We start from the raw sequence: 22206 nt of genomic DNA, 5'->3' as shown, positions 1-22206 counted from the left end.
ACCAAAGATGTTTTATTATAAAGTAGTTGTCTGTGACCTCTGGCTGTCCAGACTTGAGTGAAGTGGTGATGAAGTGTTAACAGATTGATGAGTGTCTGCCAAATCTCTGCTGTTACTGAACAAACTTCATAGGTGGTGAAAAGTATTGAGGGATATTTTCTTAAGATGTTACTTTCTGAGAACTCTGTAGCTGCAGAGCTTGGGTAACCTGCTCATATGAGTATCCCTTTTTGACTATTCGATTACTTAATTAAAAGCCTACATGCTGATTTCACATTTAGTTTTTTCTCTTTGTGATAGAGTCGTTGGATATACTGTGGGGCAATGCAAAGACGCCTGTGCATAATAAACCGTCTTAGTTGAGTTCACAGCTGCAGACAACCTAAGAGGAGGACAGTGACAGAGATTAAGACTGGCTTTAATACAGTACAGTAGTGCTGACCTTGACTTTTGTCTGAGTAAAATGTACCGTGTGTCTTCACAGATAATTACCTCAGGATGTGAGTCCACTGGGACCCTCTCCTTAGAGCACTTACTTTTCCTCATTCATTTTAATGGAAAGGAGGCTTGACTGCATGTTTTTATGGCACCAGACTGATGGCTGATCCACAAAAGGTCAGTGTGAGAGATACTGTATGTGTAAGTTTGTATGGCTGGGGTCTACATGAGGCAGTTAAATGTCTTTTACCTTTAAAATCACATCTTTATACTGTGGTATCTTTAAGACATCATAAAGAAGTGGACGGTGGACGGCCTGCCCTACCTCACTCATAGCTTTAAATCTGATATGCAGTAGTTTGATGTGGTACATTTTGATGTGTGACTATGCTGGTGTTGTGCCCTTAGCCACGTTTTCTCAGATATATTTGGCTGCCACCACAACTGACAGCCTATAAATAATAACAAGCAATATGACATAAAATGCTGTATTTTAATGCAAAACCGGGCTGAATTTGGACGCAGTGTACAGTCTCTCAGTACCCCTGAAAACTCAGGCTACATCTCACAAGCTTCTATTTGCCACTAAATTTCAGACTCAAGGACATCAACTCAGGACAAGCCTGACATTGCGATCCTGAGTATCTACTCAGTCAGTGAATTATTGAGAGCCGTTAAAGTGATGACTTTACTTGTGCCTCTAAAACTGTCCAGACCCACAGCATTTAAAGTCGGCTTTAGAAAGTTACAATAGAAGCATGAAACATTCTCCAACCGAAAGGTCTATTTCTCTAAATTTGGGTGTTCAGGAACCATTTTTGGTGGGTAATTTGAGAGAAATCTGCCACCTACATAACAACGACCACGATTTCCACTGTGAAAATTGGAAGAAAAGCTCAATGACTGTCCACTGAGTGGTGTGTATGTCCGGTATGTCATGTGTAGGAAGGGTTCAGGTTGATGTCTCAGTAAAAAGCGAGCACTGTCAGTCATATATTGTAGAGCCAACTTAAAATGCCAAGCAAATTCCTACTGGGCCTTGCCAAAAAAACAACAACTAATGGCTGGCTTTATAGGAGAAAGCACAAATTTTTTACAAGGTCTAGCACACATTTCAGAATTATCTTCTCATCTCACAGCACTTTATTCTCAGCAGGAAAGTTTTCAAAAACGTTTGAACGCAGCATGAAACAGTGTGTATCGAAATTTGCCTTCTGTTTCATGATGCTTTCAGAAAGGGGGGTAACATACAGTACTGCATAATCCAGTGCTGGTTTGATCTACTCTGTTGCTCCATGGGCAACCTCAATCTCATATCTCAGCCTCACCTTGCAGATCTTGTACAGTGAATCCTGTCCATCTCCGTCAGAGTCCTTGAAGTAGTCGTGTGCGGGGAAGGTGCGGTGGATGTCTCGGGTGATGACACCTTCTTGAGCCGAGTCCTGCAACACACAGGGATTACATGCTTGAGACATGTGACAAAACTATAGCGAAATGTAGATACATAATGAGTTCTGCCTTCCTTTTCATGCATGAAGGTTGTGCCAGTTTACATACTGCCTATCCTGAGTTATTCACTAGTCCCTTAATGGATTCACGGCATGACAACAACAGCAAATATTTCATCTCAGCACCCACAACCTCTTTTTTATATTTACTCTGATCAGGCTCCTACATATCTTTCCTCTGTCTGTACATGTTTATATACAGTGGTAAAGACGGCACTGTATTTCGCTCAGCTCAGAACCAACTGTATCAGTTCACAGCTACGATACAAAGCAGCTCGCCGCTATGTCACCGTGTTTGTTTGTTTGTGTATTAGTGTTTGTCCCATTCCTCCTGCAACGGCACTCCCCAGGCCTCAGTCTCTTAGTCTGTGCTGTCTAATCCACAACCACTGCAGTGTATACACACACACACATTCACACAAACATGCCTGCTTGTTTTCCAATTTGCTTCTCACTCACAGACACACATACTGTCCACACACGAGCACTCTGCTATTTCCCCCCTCACTTTCTTTTCTCACACACAACAGTCAATCACATGCACACCATCACACACACACCATCACACACACACCATCACACACACACACACACACACACATGGGATGNTACACACACACACACACACACACACACACACACGCAGAGTGCAAACACGACCGGAGAGAAGACTGGCAGCACAGCTTTCTCCAACAACTCACTGTAAGCTGCAGATAAACCAACCCTGAGCCTTACTGGCCTTGATGTGTGTTTGTGTGTATCAGAGAGAAAATGGGAGAGTGTGTGTGAGTGAGAAATTTCATCTTTCTTGCTTCTTTCCTCTCCTTGTTTCCTGACAGCAGCAAGGAAAGAAAAGAAGGAGGGAAGAAGAGAAGCAGCAGACTGCTTCTCTTCTTCCCTCCTTCTTTTCTTTTTGTGGAAAATGTTGCAGAATATACTGCCCATATGGTGAAAGGTCTTGGTCAGGAAGTCTCTTACTGCCCCCATCTATTGGTGCAGGTAGATTCTTCCACCTGAAAAGATAAAAGCCTGACGATGTTCACTGAATGGATTATAACAGCTGAGGCCAGACAGGAGATTGCTTGGACAACAATAGAAGTCAGTTTTTGTGCCATCGCTTACAGGCTGGTGTAACTGCATCACCAAAGTGGCAGATGGGGAAAAGACATCTTTTTGGGCTATCCTGGCAGCCTGGTGGTAAAGACGCAAAATCATGTCCCATGTCCCAATATCCCTGGTATGACACCTTTATATTGCATGTCACCACCTCGCCACCCCCAACCTCCTCTCCATGTTTCCTATCTGACTCTAAAGAAAAAGTAAGAAAGGAAAGCAAAGGCAAGGAAATGTATCTTTTACTTTATGAGATAGAGAGCTTCTTTGTTTGTGGACTTTTATTAGTTGATTAACTGATTTATAGATCAACATAAAAAGAATCTGCAATGATTTTAATAACAAATTAATTAATTGTTTTGAGTTACTTTTATTGCGACACCCCCAGAATACTGACTGTTATTATTAATAATCCTCAACTTGCTTTCTCCCACTTCTTGTCACATTATTGTTGAAAAAAATATGACACTGCCAGCAAATGTAGAATTAATAAAAACACAATTATGGACACATTAAGTTTCTTTTATCACCACTGTAACTGTACTTTAATATTACAGTCAACAATTAGCTACATATAATTCTGTGTTAACAATGTTACCAAAATCCTACAATATGCTTATTTTATATGAGCGCAAATACATGTGGTTTACATATATCCACCATACACACACACACCCAAAAGGGTTTGACGGATGCTGCTGGCACAACTGTGTGTAACGCTTTAATGAGATTTGTAGTGTGGAGGTGGTGTGTCGTGCTGTGCATTATATGTCGAAAATGGAACTAACAGTTTTACATTATGTTCCTTCTGCAGCACAAAAAAAAAAGAAAAAAAAAAGAAGAAGCAGCTCTTCAGGAATGAAGGTAGCGCTGTGTGAGATTTGTTCTTCTCATGTATTCATGGTTGTCTTAATGGGACAGCAAAACAAATTTCCCAAACAGGACGAAAAAGGTGGATAAATTTAATTTAGGCTATTGGCTGAACAAAACAATTTGATGACATCACACTGGTCTTTAGTAAATTGTGCTGCACATTTTTCACTACTTTTAGGACATTTAATTGGCCGAATAACTAATCAGTTATCAAGAAAATATTAATCAGTTGCAGCCCTACATACATTAAACCAATAGGCTATTAGAGTGATGACTGAAACACCATATTCCTCCTCCGAACAATTTGTTTTAATCTTCACAAAGACCAATCATACTTCAAGTCAAAAAACATTAACGAGAGGATGGAGAGTAGAGACTACCACACAAAGGAAAGTTACATTAATTACTCAGCAAGTAAGAGCATTACCTTTAAAATAATTATGGGCTAATTATTCATGTATTACTCTTTATGAGTTAGCCCATCAACAGCAAAGACATTTATGGAACTGTAATTACCATGGCAACATCAGTGAAGACCAGCAAGAATCTGGCTGACAGTGAAAGTTGTAAACACTTTGATTTAATAAACCATGCATGCCTCTGCTAATTAACAGCCTCATTACTCAAAAAAACACCACAAAAAGGAGGAGAGGACGTCCTCTACTCTGCCTAATCTCCTTCCTTCTTGTCTTGAATCCTTTCTTCCTCTTCTCTTTAATTTCTCGCTGCACATTTCCTTTTATCCTTGAATTCTCTACTCTCATCTTTTATTTCTCCTCTCGCTTATCGCCTCCCTTTTTTCTTCTTCCATGTTCTCTCCTCTTTTCTGCCTCATCTCCTACTGTACCATCTCTTCTACTGCTTTTTAGATTTCCCTCTCTTCCCTGTTATATATTTCTCTCATCTGCTTCATCTTCTACTCTATTTTCTACATCATTTCCTGCCCTCCTCTCCGTACACCTCCATATGTTCTCCTAAATATTTGCCTCATCTCCTCTCATTGTCAATGCAGACAGCAAACACGCTTGGGCCCCATGGTCTCAGTGTGCAGCTTTATAAGACCGGCCTTTTTGTCTTGACAGTGATTCTTCACATATTTCATGCACCATTGTTCTGATTTAAAATTAAAATACTGTAGGTTTTTAATCTGTGACACCAAAATTTGTTCAAGATACCTGCTAAATTAAAAGATTAAAAGCACTCACTGTACACACGGAGATATGTATGTGTAGCATTTATAGCATTCACTAGGTTTAGCACGATATTTCAAAAAAACAAAAACAAAAAAAAAAACAAGGAAAGGGTTGTACTCATCTTTTTTAGAGATACTAATTTATTATTAATGTTGGAATATTCTGAAGGATGTAATTACTGTTATGTCATCTTCGTCTCCGAGTCACTGCTCTCATACTCTGCAGCATAAAAAGAGCAAGTTGTAGCTCTGCTTCATCCAACTTGTATCGTGTTCAGTAGAGCGCAACTCAAAGTAACAACGTAAGTTTGTTTAAAAAGTTTTAAAACTTTAGTCTCTGTCGTCTTCCTCCCCAATGTCTCTCAAGTTCACTTTGTTTTATGGTGGACTGTTCCTTAAATTCACTGCAGACTTCAGCTGTGTGTACCTTTTCTTGCTAACTGCCTGCTGGAACAAGAGTTATATGCTGACTTTTTGGATGGATGGATGTGTGTGTGTGTGTGTGTGTGTGTGTGTGTGTGTGTGTGTGTGTGTGTGTGTGTGTGTGTGTGTGTGTGTTCGTCTGTGAATGTTGAAGCTGGCAGCTCTTTGATCTCTGCAGGGAGGCTGAGGTGTTCAGGAGGAACTGCAGCCTCATCAGCGGCATCAGTTCTCCGTCACAGTGCCCCAGTTCAACATCCCTGCAGTAGACAGTTAGTGCCAACACAAAACAAACAGAATAAAGCTTATGCCCTATAACCCTAGTTCTATGAGCGCAGGTAGAGAGCCCTCTGATAGGCTCTATAGGTCCACCCATTGATTACTGCACTGAAAATTTGCATGTGCTAGTTTGGCAGGACAGACCCACTGATTCCTCCCTGTACCAGCTGTCAAACCTTCACCTTGCATCAGAAAGCCAGGTATTTAACAAGCAGCAGAGTGACCAGGTCAGCAGACCCTCTCTGTGCTCATATAACTGAGGTTCTTTTGCCAACAGGCTCTATTAGCCTGGGAACCAGAGGAATCTGCCAGATCTAAGGTTATAATACTTTTGTATTTTCAAGTACTTTTTAGTTTAGTTAAGTTTGGTTTTGACTTTTACATTTAATTGCAGTTTAATTCTAGTAAGCTTTCAAAGTGTGTTTGCTAGTTTTAGCTTTATTTCAATTCATAAAGGTTTAGTTTTAGTTTTTATCAATTTAATATTAGCTGTATCATAAACTTCTACTGATATTATTCATAGTTCTATAATTATTGTTAGTGTAGTTACTTTCATTACTGTTGTTGCTGCGCATCTCTCTTTCTTTTTCTATGTATCATTTTGTACTGTACATTATGTTTATCTGTTCTGTATACATGACATCTACTGCAGGTCTGTCCATCCTGGAAGAGGGATCCCTCCTCAGTTCTTCTTCCTGAGGTTCCTACCATTTTTTCCCCATTAAAGAGTTGTTTTTTGGCGAGTTCTTCCATATCCGCTGTGAGGGTCCAAGGACAGAGGGATGTCCTATGTTGTAAAGCCCTCGGAGGCAAACTGTGATTTGTGATTTGGATTTTATAGACAAATTTAATTGAATTAAATTGAATTGGATGTTTGTGCCAAATCTGAGGAAAGTCCCTCAAGGCAGTTTTATGATGTAGTGTTCAAAAGAACAGGGCGGACAGACTGACAACTCAAAAACATAATTCCTCCAGCCAGGGCTATTACCAGCAGGGAGGCACAGAAACTAAAACTGAAATAAATCAACATTCATTTAATTGTTTTTTTTTAACCAGGCAACACAGTTTCAGTTTAGTTTTAGTTCTTCTTAAAGGATATCATTTTAGTTTACGATAACTTTCATTGTCTATTTTCACTTTAGTTTCAGTTTTAGTTTGCGGTTTGGCGCTTTATAAGTTGCTTTTTTCACAGTGGTAAAAAAATCCATACAGTCACAGCCCTATCTTTAACCTGAATTATCTTCCCACCGCTGCCACAGGTGAATCAATGGACAGACAGTCGAGGGGATCCAGAAAGCTGTTAGCGATGCGTTTGTTCCATTTCCAGACAGGGGTAAGGGAAGGACAGAGGATCTGTGGCTGCGATAAGACCACAGTAAGGGAGGCAGCATCATATCTGAAGGAAACACAAGGCTATTCTTGACTGCAGGTAATCCTCTTAGTTTTCATGTTGCTGAAAAGTGAATGGTGGTTTGGGGTGTGATGATTTATACACACGGTAACAGGAAGGATTGTTGGATCCTTCCTGATTGGAAAAACCACTACATGCAAATTTCAGTAAGCTGCTCCACAGGAGTGAGGAGACAATCCTATAGAGCCTGTTAGATGGTAAAACCTGTGTAAACCAGAGCTATATGCACATATTCATGAGGGCATGCACTATAGTCAGCATACATGCACAAAAATGTACTCTGATAAATGCATACAGGCACAAATGTCAGAGCAACAAAGTGCATTCAAACACATACATAATGAACTCTCACTGGCCCACATACATACACTCCATCTCTCATACAAATAAGCAGGAATGTCACACATCAGCACAGACTCTCGGTATTTTGCAGATGACATAATAAATATGGAAGGATTAAAAAAAGGCATTAGCACAGGCAGGGGGATTCCATCAACACTGTCCACCATCAGTCTGAATCCAACACACTGTGTGCGTGTATTTGTCGGTGTGTTTATTCTGCAGTACTGTGTGTACCTGTCAGATTTATTCCCTGGTGCCTTTTAAACTTACTGACTGAAGGCGGAAAACAGGACAAAAAAGGAGATGGAAATCAAGGAGAGAAGGACTGGGATAAGCAAAGAGCAAGGAGGGGAGGGAGAGATCAGGACAGATAACAGAGACAAGATTGAGACACAAGCTGAGAAAGAGAGAGACAAAGAGAGGAGAGAGAGATGTGTACAAAGAGGGGAATGAGAGGCTTCCTCTAATTGTAGCCTGGGGGCTTGTTGGGCAGACAGTCCATTACTCAGACCTCACCAACAGGTAACCTACTTAACACGCAGCTAAAAATAAAAAAAATTGCTGATGTGTCCAAACCTGCACTCCACCTCCACATCCCTCTACATTCAACAGCAATTCATTTAACCACTCTGGCCTAACTGGTGAAAGCTGCTGCAGGTTCACGGAGTCACAGAGTGCATAAGAACTGACGAGAGAAACACTACAGCCATACAGGAGCAACACTCAAACCAGGTTCATTTATAAATCATTCTCTGCTTACATGCATGATTTGAAAAGCGTGTTGTGTTTCGTACAGAAGCAAAACACAGTTCAGTCAAAAAAGTACATTAAATTACACTATTTTTAAGTATCTTATTCAACTCTGCAGCGTCTTTGTCCTTGAGACCACTTATTTTGTCCAATTGACAATGTCTTTTAAATCAAATTCATTTTAAAAAAAGACATTTTTGTTTCCCCCTTTAAGTCATCAGAAGGTGCAACAAATAGCTTTGCATTAAATCTCTGAAATCTGAAAAGTTCAAATTTATTTGTACTGTATAGCCCACTTGAATACAAATCAAAGTACTTCTCAGACAAAAAAAGGCTAACAGCAACATAAGTAGTGTTGAAACATTTACATCATTAGTATTATTTATCAAAAATTCTTAATAATTACTGGTTAAAGCTTCTTAAATGTGAGGATTTCCTCCTTTTTGTGTTTCTTAAATCGTAAATTAAACATCTTTGGGGTGGTGGGATAAAATAAATTTGGTGAGGTTACCTTGGGCTCTGGGACATTCTATTTTCACAATTTTTTGACATTTTAGATTGTGACTAATAACTATTAGATAATTGAAATAGATAAATAGAAAAGAATAAAAAGAAAACAATAGAATGATAATAACAGAATAAAAATAACTGATCTTTTTTATTATTATTTTTACTATTATTTTTTCATTATTTTTATTCTCTTATTAGATTTATTTTTATTCTATTCTATTTTATTATTATTATTATTTTTTTTAATTCATTTTGTTGTTTTTTTAGGACCAGCGCGTGTCATCTATGTTCACTAAATTTCAATGTACTTTACTTATAAGATGAAGAAATAAATCTGTTAAAAAAAAAAAAAAAAAGATCAGGAAAATAGTCAAAAGTTGCCCTGAAAAGAATAAGCATAAAGAGAAGACGAGAAGTATTAAAATAGCAGACAAACACAATAATAAGATAGATAAGTTATTTTATCAGGATACTAAACTGAATGCTGGATATAAATGAAGCTAGAGTAGTTTGCAGATCAGCAGGTAAATATTTGTGCTCTAAACTAGTTTTTTGGTTGCAGTTACCCACCGGCTGAAACTAAACTGCTTCTGCAGCAGAGGAAAGCAGTAAAAGGGCAGATGCTTGATGGAGGATATTTTAAATGTTAATCACTGCCTTGGGAAGCGTGCTTTACTTTTATATTAAGCTTGAAGGCAATACGAACAAACACCTGTCATGTTATGGTAGAAACAACTCATTCAGAAGCTAGTTCAGCTGAGTTGACACCGGAGTTGTTCCTTGTCAAGCATTCTCTTGCAGCTGACAGGTTAAGTCCTCTGTCCACGTATTGTTTACCTTGCTGGCTATTAGGCTCTGTTAGCTTCCCTCTTGTCTCTAAAGGGAAGAAAGACGAAACCAGGGGACCTTTGGGGCTGTTGGTCACTCATTTGAGACTAGCTGACATTGGTGACCAGTGACCCTGGTGAAGTCTGGTCATGCTGCCCTGCTCCAAGTGTCCGCGGTATCAGATAGACAGGTCAAGTTTTTCCACTGACAGAATATTGTGCTGTACCTACACTGGACCCACTGCTACACTATTCAGTGGTACAGTATCAGGACTCAGTCAGCCTGTTGCTAAAGATGGAGAAAGACAGCAGACATTTGCTCCTTTACCAACCTCACATCACTTGTTGTTAGTGGTCCATAAATAAAAATGGAAGGGATAATATCAGACAGTAAAACAGAAGTGTTACATTTTACACTTAAGTACACCTGTAGTGTCCTAATGCAATCCAACTGCAATCCATAAAGCCTTCTTTTATAACGCCTACAATATTCAGTTTTTGTACTCACTGTCACAGGGCTGTTATTAATGCATGTATTCAGGCAAGGGTCATTTTTAAACATGAGACATTTTAAGCACAAAGTGGAGTCACGTCAGAAAAATTATGCCGACACTTATGTGTGCTTCACCACACTGCAACATTTTACTTTAGAAGCATGAGTCAGTCTGTCCATCAACAGCACTGAATGCTGTCAAAGTGTCCTTGAGAAAGATAATGAACCACCTACCTGCTCTCACATTATGAGTCTCTCTGAATAAAAGTGGTGGTTAAATGCTCAAAATGTAAAAATGCAAATGTACAATCTAAGAAGCAGCTCCGTCTTTCTCCTTTTTTTGAGAGAGAGCAGTGAGCTCTCAAGTTACCCTTCTCTTCTGACAGTGTTATGTAACTCCCGGGTGTGGAAGGGGCCCACGGGTACTGGCTGGTGAGCCCCTCGACAGAGAGGCATCCACGCTTTGCTAAACCGATGAGGCGGCAGCGAAATATGCCGGGTTCAGACAGCTGAACACTCAGAGCCCACTAAGTCCTGAAGTGAGAGCCCAGCCAATCAGAGAGGATGCTGCTGGCGTTAAACCGCTGGAGGAAACCATGAAGACAGATTGCTGGGTACAAAGTCAAACTGTGTGTACAGAATAATTACAGAGGGAGCACAGCAAGAGACGAAACCTAAATGTTTTACTTAACAACTTCAGCAACTGCCATTTGTGAGGAAACAGTGATGACTGGATAAGATAACCCAGCCTATCGCTGGAGAGGCATGTGTGTGTTTTGTCACAAACAAAAGGGTTGTCTAAATTTAATGGTGTGATTGTTCACACGACAGACTGCTATGGTTCGCTCTACTATATTAAGACATTTTAAGATTTTCACAGCACTTTTGTACATACTGTAAGATTCTGCCATACTGTTAATACTGTGGTAGTGAGAATATTAACATCTCTAACTTGTTGGCTAGCTTGCTGCCCAAGTGATGCAACAGAGGCAACAGGAACAAATGCAGCAACGTCAACTATAAAACCTCATCTGACTGCCTACTCAAGCCACACAGGACAATATAAAGACTAAACTCAAGGGTAGGGGTATAAGGCTACACAAGATTCTCAGTTCGGTTTGTACCTTGGTTTAGAGGTAAGTGTTCGGTGCGAGTTCAGTACAGCGGGGGGAAAAAACAAATGCCTAAGGATCCATTTCTTTTTATTTATTTTGAACAGACAGCTGTGCAAGTGTCAAAGACAGACACAATCCTCTCGGGACTGAGGTAGCATTTTGCCACCTGGTTATTGGGTAAACTATTCTCACTGAAAACATCAGAAACATTTCGAGTACTTCTGCATTACACTGTACGAACACTGAACAAACACTTTGCCAAAAAGCAACAGGTCACAACAAGCTATAAAACTGACAGGCATCTGCTATGCTATAAAACTATAAACATAACAAATGAATTAGAATAATGACAAATAAAACCTGTACATTAGGAGGAGTGTTTCAATTAGTTCCACCTTAGCTATATTCAAATGTTCAAAGCACCCAGCTACTTATCCTACCAGTGATCAGCACATCTGGGTGATGCCTTTGAGTGTGTGTAAGCATGTCTGATGTGTTTCTGTTCACATCTTCTTTAAGAGTGGAGCAACACTGACACACTATCCTCACCTAATATAAATCTCTCTCCCTCCGCTGTTGTTGTAGCTGATGGAGAACCTGCAGGCGGGTCTTCCAGTTCCAGTGATTCATTTGCACTCACCATATCGCCAATCCACTTGTTTTGCTAACCTCAGCATATGTTGCTAATGGCGTATGGCTGTAAGTTTTTGGGCAGAAGTCACAGTGGTGAAGTTTGGTTCCACACTATGAGTATCAATTTACATATCATGTGCCCGCAAGTGGCGGCATGCACCTAACTGTGACCCAAGTGCACTGATGGTTCAGTACGATTCCACGGACCCCTACAGCCCAACTGAAGGGTAGGACACCCTCTCTGACCCCCGACGATGCATATTGAATTACATTAGTTCGACTTCGTTAGAGGGTTTTCATATTGTCTTTCCCTACTGTTTTATTCTTTTAAGTATTTAAAAAGCCTCAACATATGCTGTTTGACAGGAAGAACGCTACACTTTGTTGAAATGGATAAGAATTTAAAAGCAAGGTTAGGTGAATGTAGGAATACGCACAGTCACAAATGCATAGGACTGTATCATCGAGATGGCATTCCAGCATGTTTACTGTGTTAATATGAATACTATATTTAGTTGAGTACATCCCTGGACAACCACAAACAAATACCACTAAATCCAACAATGGGAGGCTGCAGCACTCTGCTGGTGCTCAAAGTGTAAGAGTCGAAGGAGGAAGGATGAGACGGTCACAACAGCGTTAAACCAGCACAAGTTTCTGGACTACAGCCACTGAGAGACAATATTTTGTGCAGAAATTCATATTTTTAGATTTTCATCCTGTTCACATTCAATTATTTTGTGTTTCATTCTTGAATGGTACTATCGCCAGGGTATTAAAAAAAGTCTTTAAATAGTAATCAGCATCATGTCACTGAAACTCTCCATTAACACAAAAAGTAATCAAATCCTCTTAGGTAGGTTAACAGCTCCCTGAGGCAGGTTACACATCAGGTTTTACAGTAAAACACAGTCCTGAAGCTGACAAGAGAAATCATTACATTACTGTTTATGTGTTACTCATCTAGTGTCAAACCTGATTATTGATCCTATTCTCAGTCTGAAGGCTCGTCCCCACCCCCTTCTCATTCTGGCAGAGTGGTGGATCAATTGCATAAATTCAATGCGCTTCGACACAATTCTTTCTGATGGGAATGAGAAAACAAAAAGCAAGTGCTGTGCCATCTGAGCCTGGCTTCAGCATGAGCCGAGATTGGTGCATTATGGGCCATGCTAGATAACAGAGGCTGTGATAAACCAGCAGGATGGCATGTTAAAGAGCACGTCTGTTGCAGAGCTGCACCCCGGAGCTCCTCCAGGCGAGAGTGCACATAAACTCAGAGTCTCAAAACTGGTTGGAAAAATATGTCGGCTTCAGTGTAGAGCAGCAGTCACTTGTTTTGCTATGGACATGAGACACATTCAAATGAACGACATATCATGGTAGATGGAGGAGAATCTCTATAGTAGGGAATGTAAAGTACAAATTTGAAGGGATGGAGAAATGAATTCAAATGGTAGACAGAGGAGGCAGGGTGACACAAAAGGAGAGCAAGAGGAGAGTGGTTGGTGAGTGACTGACAGCCAGAATATTAGCTAGCCTCTTCATCTTTTGGATGGATGGCAGCTCCTTCAATGGAAGGCCAGAACTGAAAGTGACAAACAGGCTGCGTTGGATCACAAAAACCTCACTTATATCCCCCCCAAAAACAGGAAAGAAGGAAGGAAAGATGGAGGGTTTTTTAACGAAATTGTTGACTACACGCACTCTCTGTACTTGCCTTTCAGTCACAATAGTGATTATTTTATCTTATCCAATTATTACATGTTTCATGTTTGCTGGCAACATGTTCTATACAACTAAATATACACACCACACAAACAACAGATGATTAAATGCTCAAATGTGCTTGATAAAACACGATAAATACAAATGAAAGACTTTCAAATAAAATGATATCACATTCTCACCCTGCCTGTGTATGGTTTTGTATCCTGCTCATGTAACTAATATCTTGCTCCTTTGAATCTATCACGTTATTTATTCATTGATTAAGACAAAAGAGGCATCCTGCTCAGGTGGTATATTTACAACAGAACCAGCTAGCAAGAAGCCACTCAGGATGCCTGGACCAGCAAGCCTCGAAACAAGGCATTTCAGCATCATGTGCTACTGTGAAGCTGCTTAGTTGCAGTAAAGACTGTTTAGTCTATGAGGTTTTCCTTTGTTGATCACTAGAAGTGTGGATTTGAAGATGGGTGCTGTTAAAGGAAAAATGTGTGCTCAGCAAACCTTTCCTCTTGGAGGTAAATAAAATGCTTTCCAGGCAATTTAAAGGTCTGCCATTAATTTCCACTGAGGCACCTACTGGCCTCCTAAAAAATGATGATTCAAGGGAAAAACCCCTGGGCGGAATGAGGTATTAAACTACAGTATATCTTACTTGTCGGAGGATCAACTCAATTGGTCAATTAACCTCTAAGAAAATATGAAACACACACAGGCGAATTCACAAAAGCCTGGACATGTAAGACAAAAAGAAACTGTGTAATTCTCAAAGCATAAGGGTGAAATGCGCCGCTAACTGTGCTGCCAAGCAAATAGTGTTTCAGTGCTCCTGTGCTATTTGCACATATTTAGATTAGATAATATGCATACATTTAGCATAAAATTGGCCTGTTTCTATGCAAATGAGCATCATTACAAGAACAGTCCTTATCACAAAGATTAGCACAAATAGCCATATGTGGATTCAGTAAAATTATTAGCATCTTCAGCGAGTTGGTGCTAATCATACCATCTTTTACAGTCTGAAAGTGTTAGTTTGAAAACAGCAACAACATGAATAGGGTTTCTCTCCATCACATTTTAATTCCTTGCCCAAGGTGGAGTTGAAGTTTCGAAGAATTCAAAATTTCAGTTTTCTGCTGTGTATTTGGTGCAAAGGCAACTCTTAAACTTTGCCACATGAATGATTGCAAACAGATGCAAAAAAGGCAAGCTGCACTCAGCTGTGAAACTTACTGGATGTGTTTGCACTGTAATATCATTAGCGCAATATCTTTTGTGAATGGGAATTCACGAATGGCCACGAATGGCTGTAATAAACTCCCAAAATGCCAGATTACTTAAGATATTGTGCATCTACAGTATATACTGAATAATACCTGGGTTATTTTGTGCTGTAGCTTCCAAAGAAAAGTGCTAATTCTAGGAACATCGAGCAAAAAACACAGACTGCATTATGACTTCAAAGTCTCGCCTTAAGTCATAACACATTCAGACAGCTGGATGTAAAAATGACACCACCCCTCTCTGCTGACACACCTGGCTGCCACAAACACTCCTCATTTCTCTTAATTTCAGTTGGACACACTGAGATAATCTTTTGGTGTGATATTCAGAGGACGGCAGCCCGGTAATTAAAAACCAGCTCCCCCTGAGGCCTTTGTCCTTGGTTGCTGGCGAGGAAGTTTCTAGAGGCTTCCCTGGAGGGTTGAGGGTAAGGGGGGGGCAACAGCTGGCCCGCCTGGCAGATTGCAAATTCATCTGTCTCTGTATCGCTGCCGTGGCATTTTAATGGTCCGGCTGGTTCTGCATTTCAATAAGCCGAGTTGGGAGTGCAGATGCAGTGTTCAGAGAGAAAGCAAAAAAGCAAAATTTCTCATTTTGCTTGCAGTGAAATCGGTGACAAGCAAGCGGGATGGAGAAAACACCTGACACACCAAAGAGCTGATGGGTAACAGAGCTGTTACTGGGATAAGCTGTTTTGCTTAACATCTTCCTTTACTTCTTTTTAGAAATTAATCAAAATGATCAGTTGGTCACCAGAAAATGAATTAACATTACTGACAACCCGTTAAAGTCATTTATCAAAGAAGAATGCCAAACATTTGCTCATTAAAGCATTAAAGCTGAAAGGCTGTGATTAGTTGGCTCGTCAGCTAGATGTGCAAACACTCAAAAACACAATGCAAAAAAGATTACTTACTCAACACTAACCGTTTTACTGGAAGGGTCCACTCTGAACTCAAACGTGTTTGAACAAAAGGCATTCATCACCCTTCCAAAAACATGTAAGTCATTTTTTGTTGTTATTTTTTTCTATCTGAAATATGAAATATGAGGATTTGCTGCTTTTCTCTGTTCGATCTGATTGGAAAATTAAACATCTTTGTGTTTTAGACAGCTGATCAGACCAAAAGTAACCTGCAGACATCTATTTGGATTCCGTAAAATTGTGATGGGCATTTTCCAATTAATCAAAAAAGGAGCAGATTTATCAAATAATGATTAAAGGATGATACGTCATTAGTTGCAGCCCTAAAATTCTCATCCTGCTTGACACTTTCTAAGGTAAAGCGAATGAGAAACCTATGGAGTGTCAAACAAAGTAACCAAGGGAGTAAAGAAATAAGGTGGTAGGCAGGACATCTTGTATTAATGAAACACAGACATGGTGAAACATAAGTGTAAATAAAACGCATGGTAAACTCAGTGAATGCCTCCTACACGTTTTATTCACTGCAAAAGTAATGTGGTGTACCGGACTGTATTTCGTGGATGTGTATTAGCACTTTGATGTAGTCCAAGTGTAGCACTCTGATATTTTGGATGCCTTTGCAAGATGATAGGAAAAATGCTCACACTGAACTGAACTACACTGAACAGAAAACAAACAAACAAAAAAATGCAGAAAAAAAAACATGCTGTACTGTTCCAGTTTGCATTTGGTAGGGAACAATTTGGGGCTGGAGCAGGATGAGATGTCCTCTTCTCTCTTGCTCACACACACACACACACACACACACACACACACACACACAATCACTGAGAGAGGTCAGTGGATAAAGTGCATCCCCCCAGATATCTGACATTTTCTGTGTGTTGTGTTTTTTACTGGAGGATATGAGTTGAGTCTCTGTTATGTGGGGACAGAAGACCCCAAGGGATGATAGAGGTGGAGGGAGAGGAGGGTCAGACACTCAGCGGGTCGGCCCATGAGGGTGGACTTGTGAATGTATATATAAAGTTACAGTGTGTGAATTGTTTTATGTGTAGGCGGGTCTTTGTGTCTTTCAATCCACTTGTTACTCGTGTAAAAGAAACAACCTGTACGGTACAGAGATGAAGACACCACACACACACACACACACACACACACACACATCCACCAATACATATAGCTTACACACACACACACACATCCACCAATACATATAGCTTTAGACTTCCTTTCCTGCCTGCATTTTCCTTCCCCTGCGTCTTCAAAATAAAAGCGCACATGAATGAATAATGAAGAGGTTGCTATTTTGGAGCAAATGTTAACATCCATTTTAATTGCGCCCTATTTATAAACTTCAAATGAACTCTCTGAAACCTTGTTGCTTCTTCAGACTCAGCTCTGGGTTTCCATAGCGACACAGTGCCTCTTAAGTCCTGATGTTCAGTTGGGAAGAACCAGAGAGACAATGGAGACACTCAACTGTAACTAGGGATGTCTTGCTGGATGGCTGGCAGTCTCATCCACCATTACACACACTGATTGACAGGGAAAGTACAGCTAACCAGAAATCAAGTATTAAGTATGTATGTAGTGAATGCATCTTAGTTTTTTTGTATGCAACCAAAGGTTAAACATACAATTTCTATCTTAGCATAGACACAGTATAGATTGGACTGCCTTTGTGAAAATGATCCCAAAATATTCATTTCATATTCAATCATTAAGACCTACAACTAATACGACCAGAACATTTAAAAAACAAATTAAAGATGGAAGTAGTTTTAGAAAGTGAACAGCACATGCCAGTTCTCTTACGCCAGACAAATTCATTCCAAGCAGCCTACAGGCATGGTAGTTGGGTTTCTACTAAGTATGTTACAGTACATGTTTTAATGGTCAAAAAACATTACATTTCATTTTCCTCATACAGTCTGTGCTGGAACATCTGTATTAACCCTCTGAAACTCATTTAAGACCCCCTCCTGAAAGAGCCCAGTCTGCTCTGATACTTCAGCATTTTGGGGTCTTTCGTATGTCGGCATCTCTGCATTGAAATCTTCACAGTGAAAAATCACCAATTAAAGCTTCTAAATACAATCGGACATGTTCCAGCATGATTGTGATCTGAAATCAGGGAGAAAATTAACAACATAGGCAATGAAGGTTACATGTTTTCCTGATGTTAGCATGTAGCTACATGTAGCATGATCTGGTCATTATTTCAGACTTAGGCCACAATTAATAACATCTGACGACATCCAACATTGTAACATTATGTGTATGACAGATAACAAAAGCATAATATGTCCCCTTTAAGCTTTGTAGTGGTTGTCGCCAACTTACAAGAGTTGTTTACACAGAAATATTGAGGCTAAAAACCCACACTGCAACCTTAAATCTCAAATAGTACCTTCATTATAAAACAATCTTCACAGTCATAAGAAAGTAAAATGAATAGCAGAAAATCTTGTTTAGCTGACAGGCTACTATTTGGTTATGAATGGCAAAAACTCCTCTCAAAAAATAAGCTTTGTTATCCACTTGTTTTTTTGTCCTTGCTGAAGCTTTGAACCAAGCTGCAAATAAGACGAGTATTGATTATTCCGTTGACATACAGACTGCTGGAGGAAATAACTAGCTTTTGCCCCCAGAAGGTTATTTAGGTTAGATATGGTTTTAGTAATAAGGTATATTTTTTTTCTTTCTCACTGACTGATTGGTGATTTTGCCCACTAGCGGACTAACAGAATCGGAGAGACTCGAATGACACACTGGTCACACAGCAAACTGCTACTTTTTTATTTAATATATTTTGTTATTTTCATTTAGACACTCCCCTCCTACCACCCTGGCAACAGTAGCACGGCTAAATGCCACAGAGGAAGAACCAGCCATATCAGCGATGGCCGGAGGCGAGCTGCTGGACCATCACTACTAAATAACTGCCTAACACAGACAGGCCTGGTGTGCTACTATGGGAAACACTGCCTCAGGATAGAGAGAGGGAAAGGAAGAGTAAAAGAGGGGAGGTAGAAGGAAGGAGGAAATATGCTAAGGAGCCAAGGGGGTAATTTGACTGTCTTATGGAATTTAATTCAGCTAAAATGCCCTGGGAGAGAATTAGAGAAGCTGGCTGTACATCTGCTGGCAGAGCTTCAGTACCTGAGGTCTGCAGGGAGGTTAACAGTAAAAAACAGATTTGTCCTCCAGTGTCAATCAAGGTGCTTGTCTTTGTCCTCTGTATATGACTGGCTAGAGCAGGTATATTGGTGCGAATTATGCTAAATCAAATTTGAAAGGATGAATAGAGAAGCATGAATGAAAAACAATCTTTAGATGTTCCTTAAGTACAGCAGTAAGGAAAGTGAATTGAAGCCGTTCCAAAGCCAATACTTTAATGAGCTCCATTGTGTCACAATAAAATCCTTTTTTTCGAACAGAAGAAAGAATGTCTGCAGTTCAAAGTGCCAGCTGTGGCGCGCTCAGTTGTCAGACAATGTTGACCATGGAAGAGAAGAGAGCCTAGAATCCATCACTGAGACAGACTGAAAAAGACCAGAAATATAGGGATTCTTCCTCACGCTTAAAAGCATACAATTTGGCACCATCACTTTTATAAATATTGAGTGATAATGCAGGTGATAAATGTCCAGCTTTTACATCATTTACATTTTTTTCATTGACAGATTTTTCATTTAAAAAAGTCTGCCTCACATCAAAAATTGTGAATAAAAGTTTTATTCAATTTAGTTGTGTTAAGTTTAGTTTTATTTTTTCAAATATACAATAATTTCAAAATTATTTAAATTAAAATGGTAGTCATAATGACCTAATTCCTGTACATTTGCCAGTGTTAAAACATTCAGTGCTTCTGACCATGGGGCATGGAGAGTTTTAAAAGGTGAAGGAAAGAGGTGGTGCTGTGAATCACCGCTGGCAGTTTATCAATCAGGTTTAATGATCTACACAGTGGTTCAACTGAATCAATAACTAGCTGCTCAATTCAGACTATCTATCTATATTGCTGTTTTGTCCGTCTCTCATCTAATGTTTCATTTCTGCTTTTTCTTACCTGTAAAACATGAAAGAATCTTCTAGCTCCCTTTGATTATAAGAGATAAGAACTGAGTTTAAGGTTAAAAAGCTGTTTTTTCGCTTTGTTGCATTAATCTCTCAGATCTAGGTCCCTAAAATCACCCTCAGAAAAACAGCGCTCAGTCACAGAATGATGTGAAAACAACTTTAACCCACTAATTCTGGCATTTTTCAACATAGCATATTTCCCATAAACTGTGACTCTACAAAGTAGCAAATTGTAGATCCCAGTTATCTCTGAAAGCCATAATGGCGATTCTGGGGAACCTGGACTCCAAGACAGAAGTTTAAAATGAGTCATATAAAAATCATGTTTATATGGAAGGCTCATTTAGCTTGTCCTTAAAGATGTCATTTTGTGCAAGTCCTCATTTACAGAAATCTCTACAATGGAGTCAGCCAGTGCAAAGTTAGCACGACCTTTATAGTGTCAATGGCCACATTTATAGCCAATGCGCAAGTCTAAAAGGTACATTTTTTCTTGAAGGGGGGCAAATACAATGTGTATATGTCTTATTAGGCCAAAAATATTCCTTGTTAACACCATAGAAAATTCTTCCTGACCAGGCAAGTTGAACCATCACCTGCCAAATCAGCAATTTAGCCAATATGGTCCCATCACAGGGCAAATAACAACCCTGACCTAAATTGATTTCCATAGTTGCCGCTAGCCATAGAGATGCTGTGGTGCTCAAGGACAAGGTGGGATTTCACAAAGTGGTTTCTTAGTCGCAGAGTCAGCATTACTCAAGACAAAAAGAGCGAGCGATGATGCAACAGAGACTAAAAGGACAATAAGCGAAAAACTGCAGAATCAGGTTTTTTAATCTGAAAGTGGAATGCTGAACGTTACTCACAACCAGTGAGACCAGTGAGCACATTCAGGAGAGTTGAAGCACTTAGAAAAGATGGAAGAGAAAGCTCTCAGTCAGTCATGCCTGCAGATGGAAAGAAAGTCTACCTATGGCAATCATCAGGTCCAAAGGTGAAATGAAAGGGCTGAAAAGCAGCTGATGAGGACTTCCTGTAGTTTAGGCATTTTCCAATGTTCTTATCCCGAGTGTCCTGCATTGAATGGGCAGGTAAGTGTTCCCTTTATTGCTCTGAGTTCAAGTCCACAATGGGGATTGAACCTGCAGCCGTTTTGTCACTTGGAATCTCTTAGCAACAATGAGGATTTGAGAGATAGTAACATTTAGAAAATAAAGGATACCATGTGGTTAAAATGTCAAGTCCCTACTGTACGCTCTACTGAGAGGCTTTCACAGTATTCTCATTAAACTGCAGGTACTTTCTGAAGCATAACTGTGTGCTTCCATGATCAATGACCACATTTACTAAGCTTTATAGCTAACTCACAATACACTACACATATTCAGCTTACAAACAAGTGATAGGGGAGAAAAGCTAAGCACGTTTTGCTTTGATTTTCTACTAATGTTGATTGCCACAACCTGAATTTTGTTGCCAATTGTGAATAAGTGAAGTGTGTGAAATGGCATAATTAAGACTGCAATCTTTCCAGATAAGCTTTGATTCACCTAATAAGCATAAATCAAAACCGAAATCCATACAAAGTTTGAAATCTTTGATTACTAATTAAACTTTTCGGACACGTTTCCACAAAACACTGTAAAAACTATGTTTGAAATGTTGTGGGATTTTTGTATTTGGTTTGTAAAACTGAACTTTTGGCACATGCAAACTACAGCAAAGATGGCATCAAACACCGAGCAGTTGGACAATGCAGAGGCTCATGCAAAAATCGCTTAGCAGCACCACCACACCAGGCTTGTAACCAGAAAATCCTCAGATATAAAAGCTGAATAAAGATGAGAAAATAAAAACTTGCCTTCCCACAATAACTGCCATCACTGTGTTTTTAACCAAGACATTAAATCCACATAGGCAGTAGAAGATTGTTTAAAGGGTGAAAATGTGAGTATGGGCTGTTACTGAAGAAGAGCATGCACGCTCAAATTTTAGCCATGATGGAGGCTCTATGAAGACTTCAGTTGGTCAGTCCACCATTGTGATCTAGACTGAAATATCTCAACAACTATGGATGGATTACCGTATAATCTTATACAGATATGCATGGTCCCCAGAGGATGAATCCTACTGACTTTGCCGATCCACTGACTTTATCTTCTACGGACACCATGAGGTTGACATTATGTATTCTAAGGGTGCTTTCATACCTGCCCTGCTTGGTTTGGCTCAATCGAACTCAAGTTTGTTTGCCCCCTATGTGCGGTTCA

The 22206-nt window shown here is 39.7% G+C and overlaps 1 protein-coding gene across 2 annotated transcripts in view; it reads right to left on the bottom strand.

Moving 5' to 3' along the window:
• rabgap1l (RAB GTPase activating protein 1-like) overlaps positions 1 to 22206 on the bottom strand; it is a 134233-nt gene that overhangs the window by 51990 nt on the left and 60037 nt on the right. For both annotated transcript variants that reach the window (XM_050055881.1, XM_050055882.1), the window contains exon 14: positions 1767 to 1880. In XM_050055881.1, the coding sequence (XP_049911838.1) occupies positions 1767 to 1880 (114 nt within the window). The remainder of the gene's footprint in view (positions 1 to 1766; positions 1881 to 22206) is intronic.

This window comes from Epinephelus moara, chromosome 10 (genome assembly GCF_006386435.1).
Source record: "Epinephelus moara isolate mb chromosome 10, YSFRI_EMoa_1.0, whole genome shotgun sequence".
Lineage (NCBI taxonomy): Eukaryota > Metazoa > Chordata > Actinopteri > Perciformes > Serranidae > Epinephelus > Epinephelus moara.
Note: the sequence above shows the minus strand (reverse complement) of the source record. Positions and strands in the feature narration are given on the sequence as shown.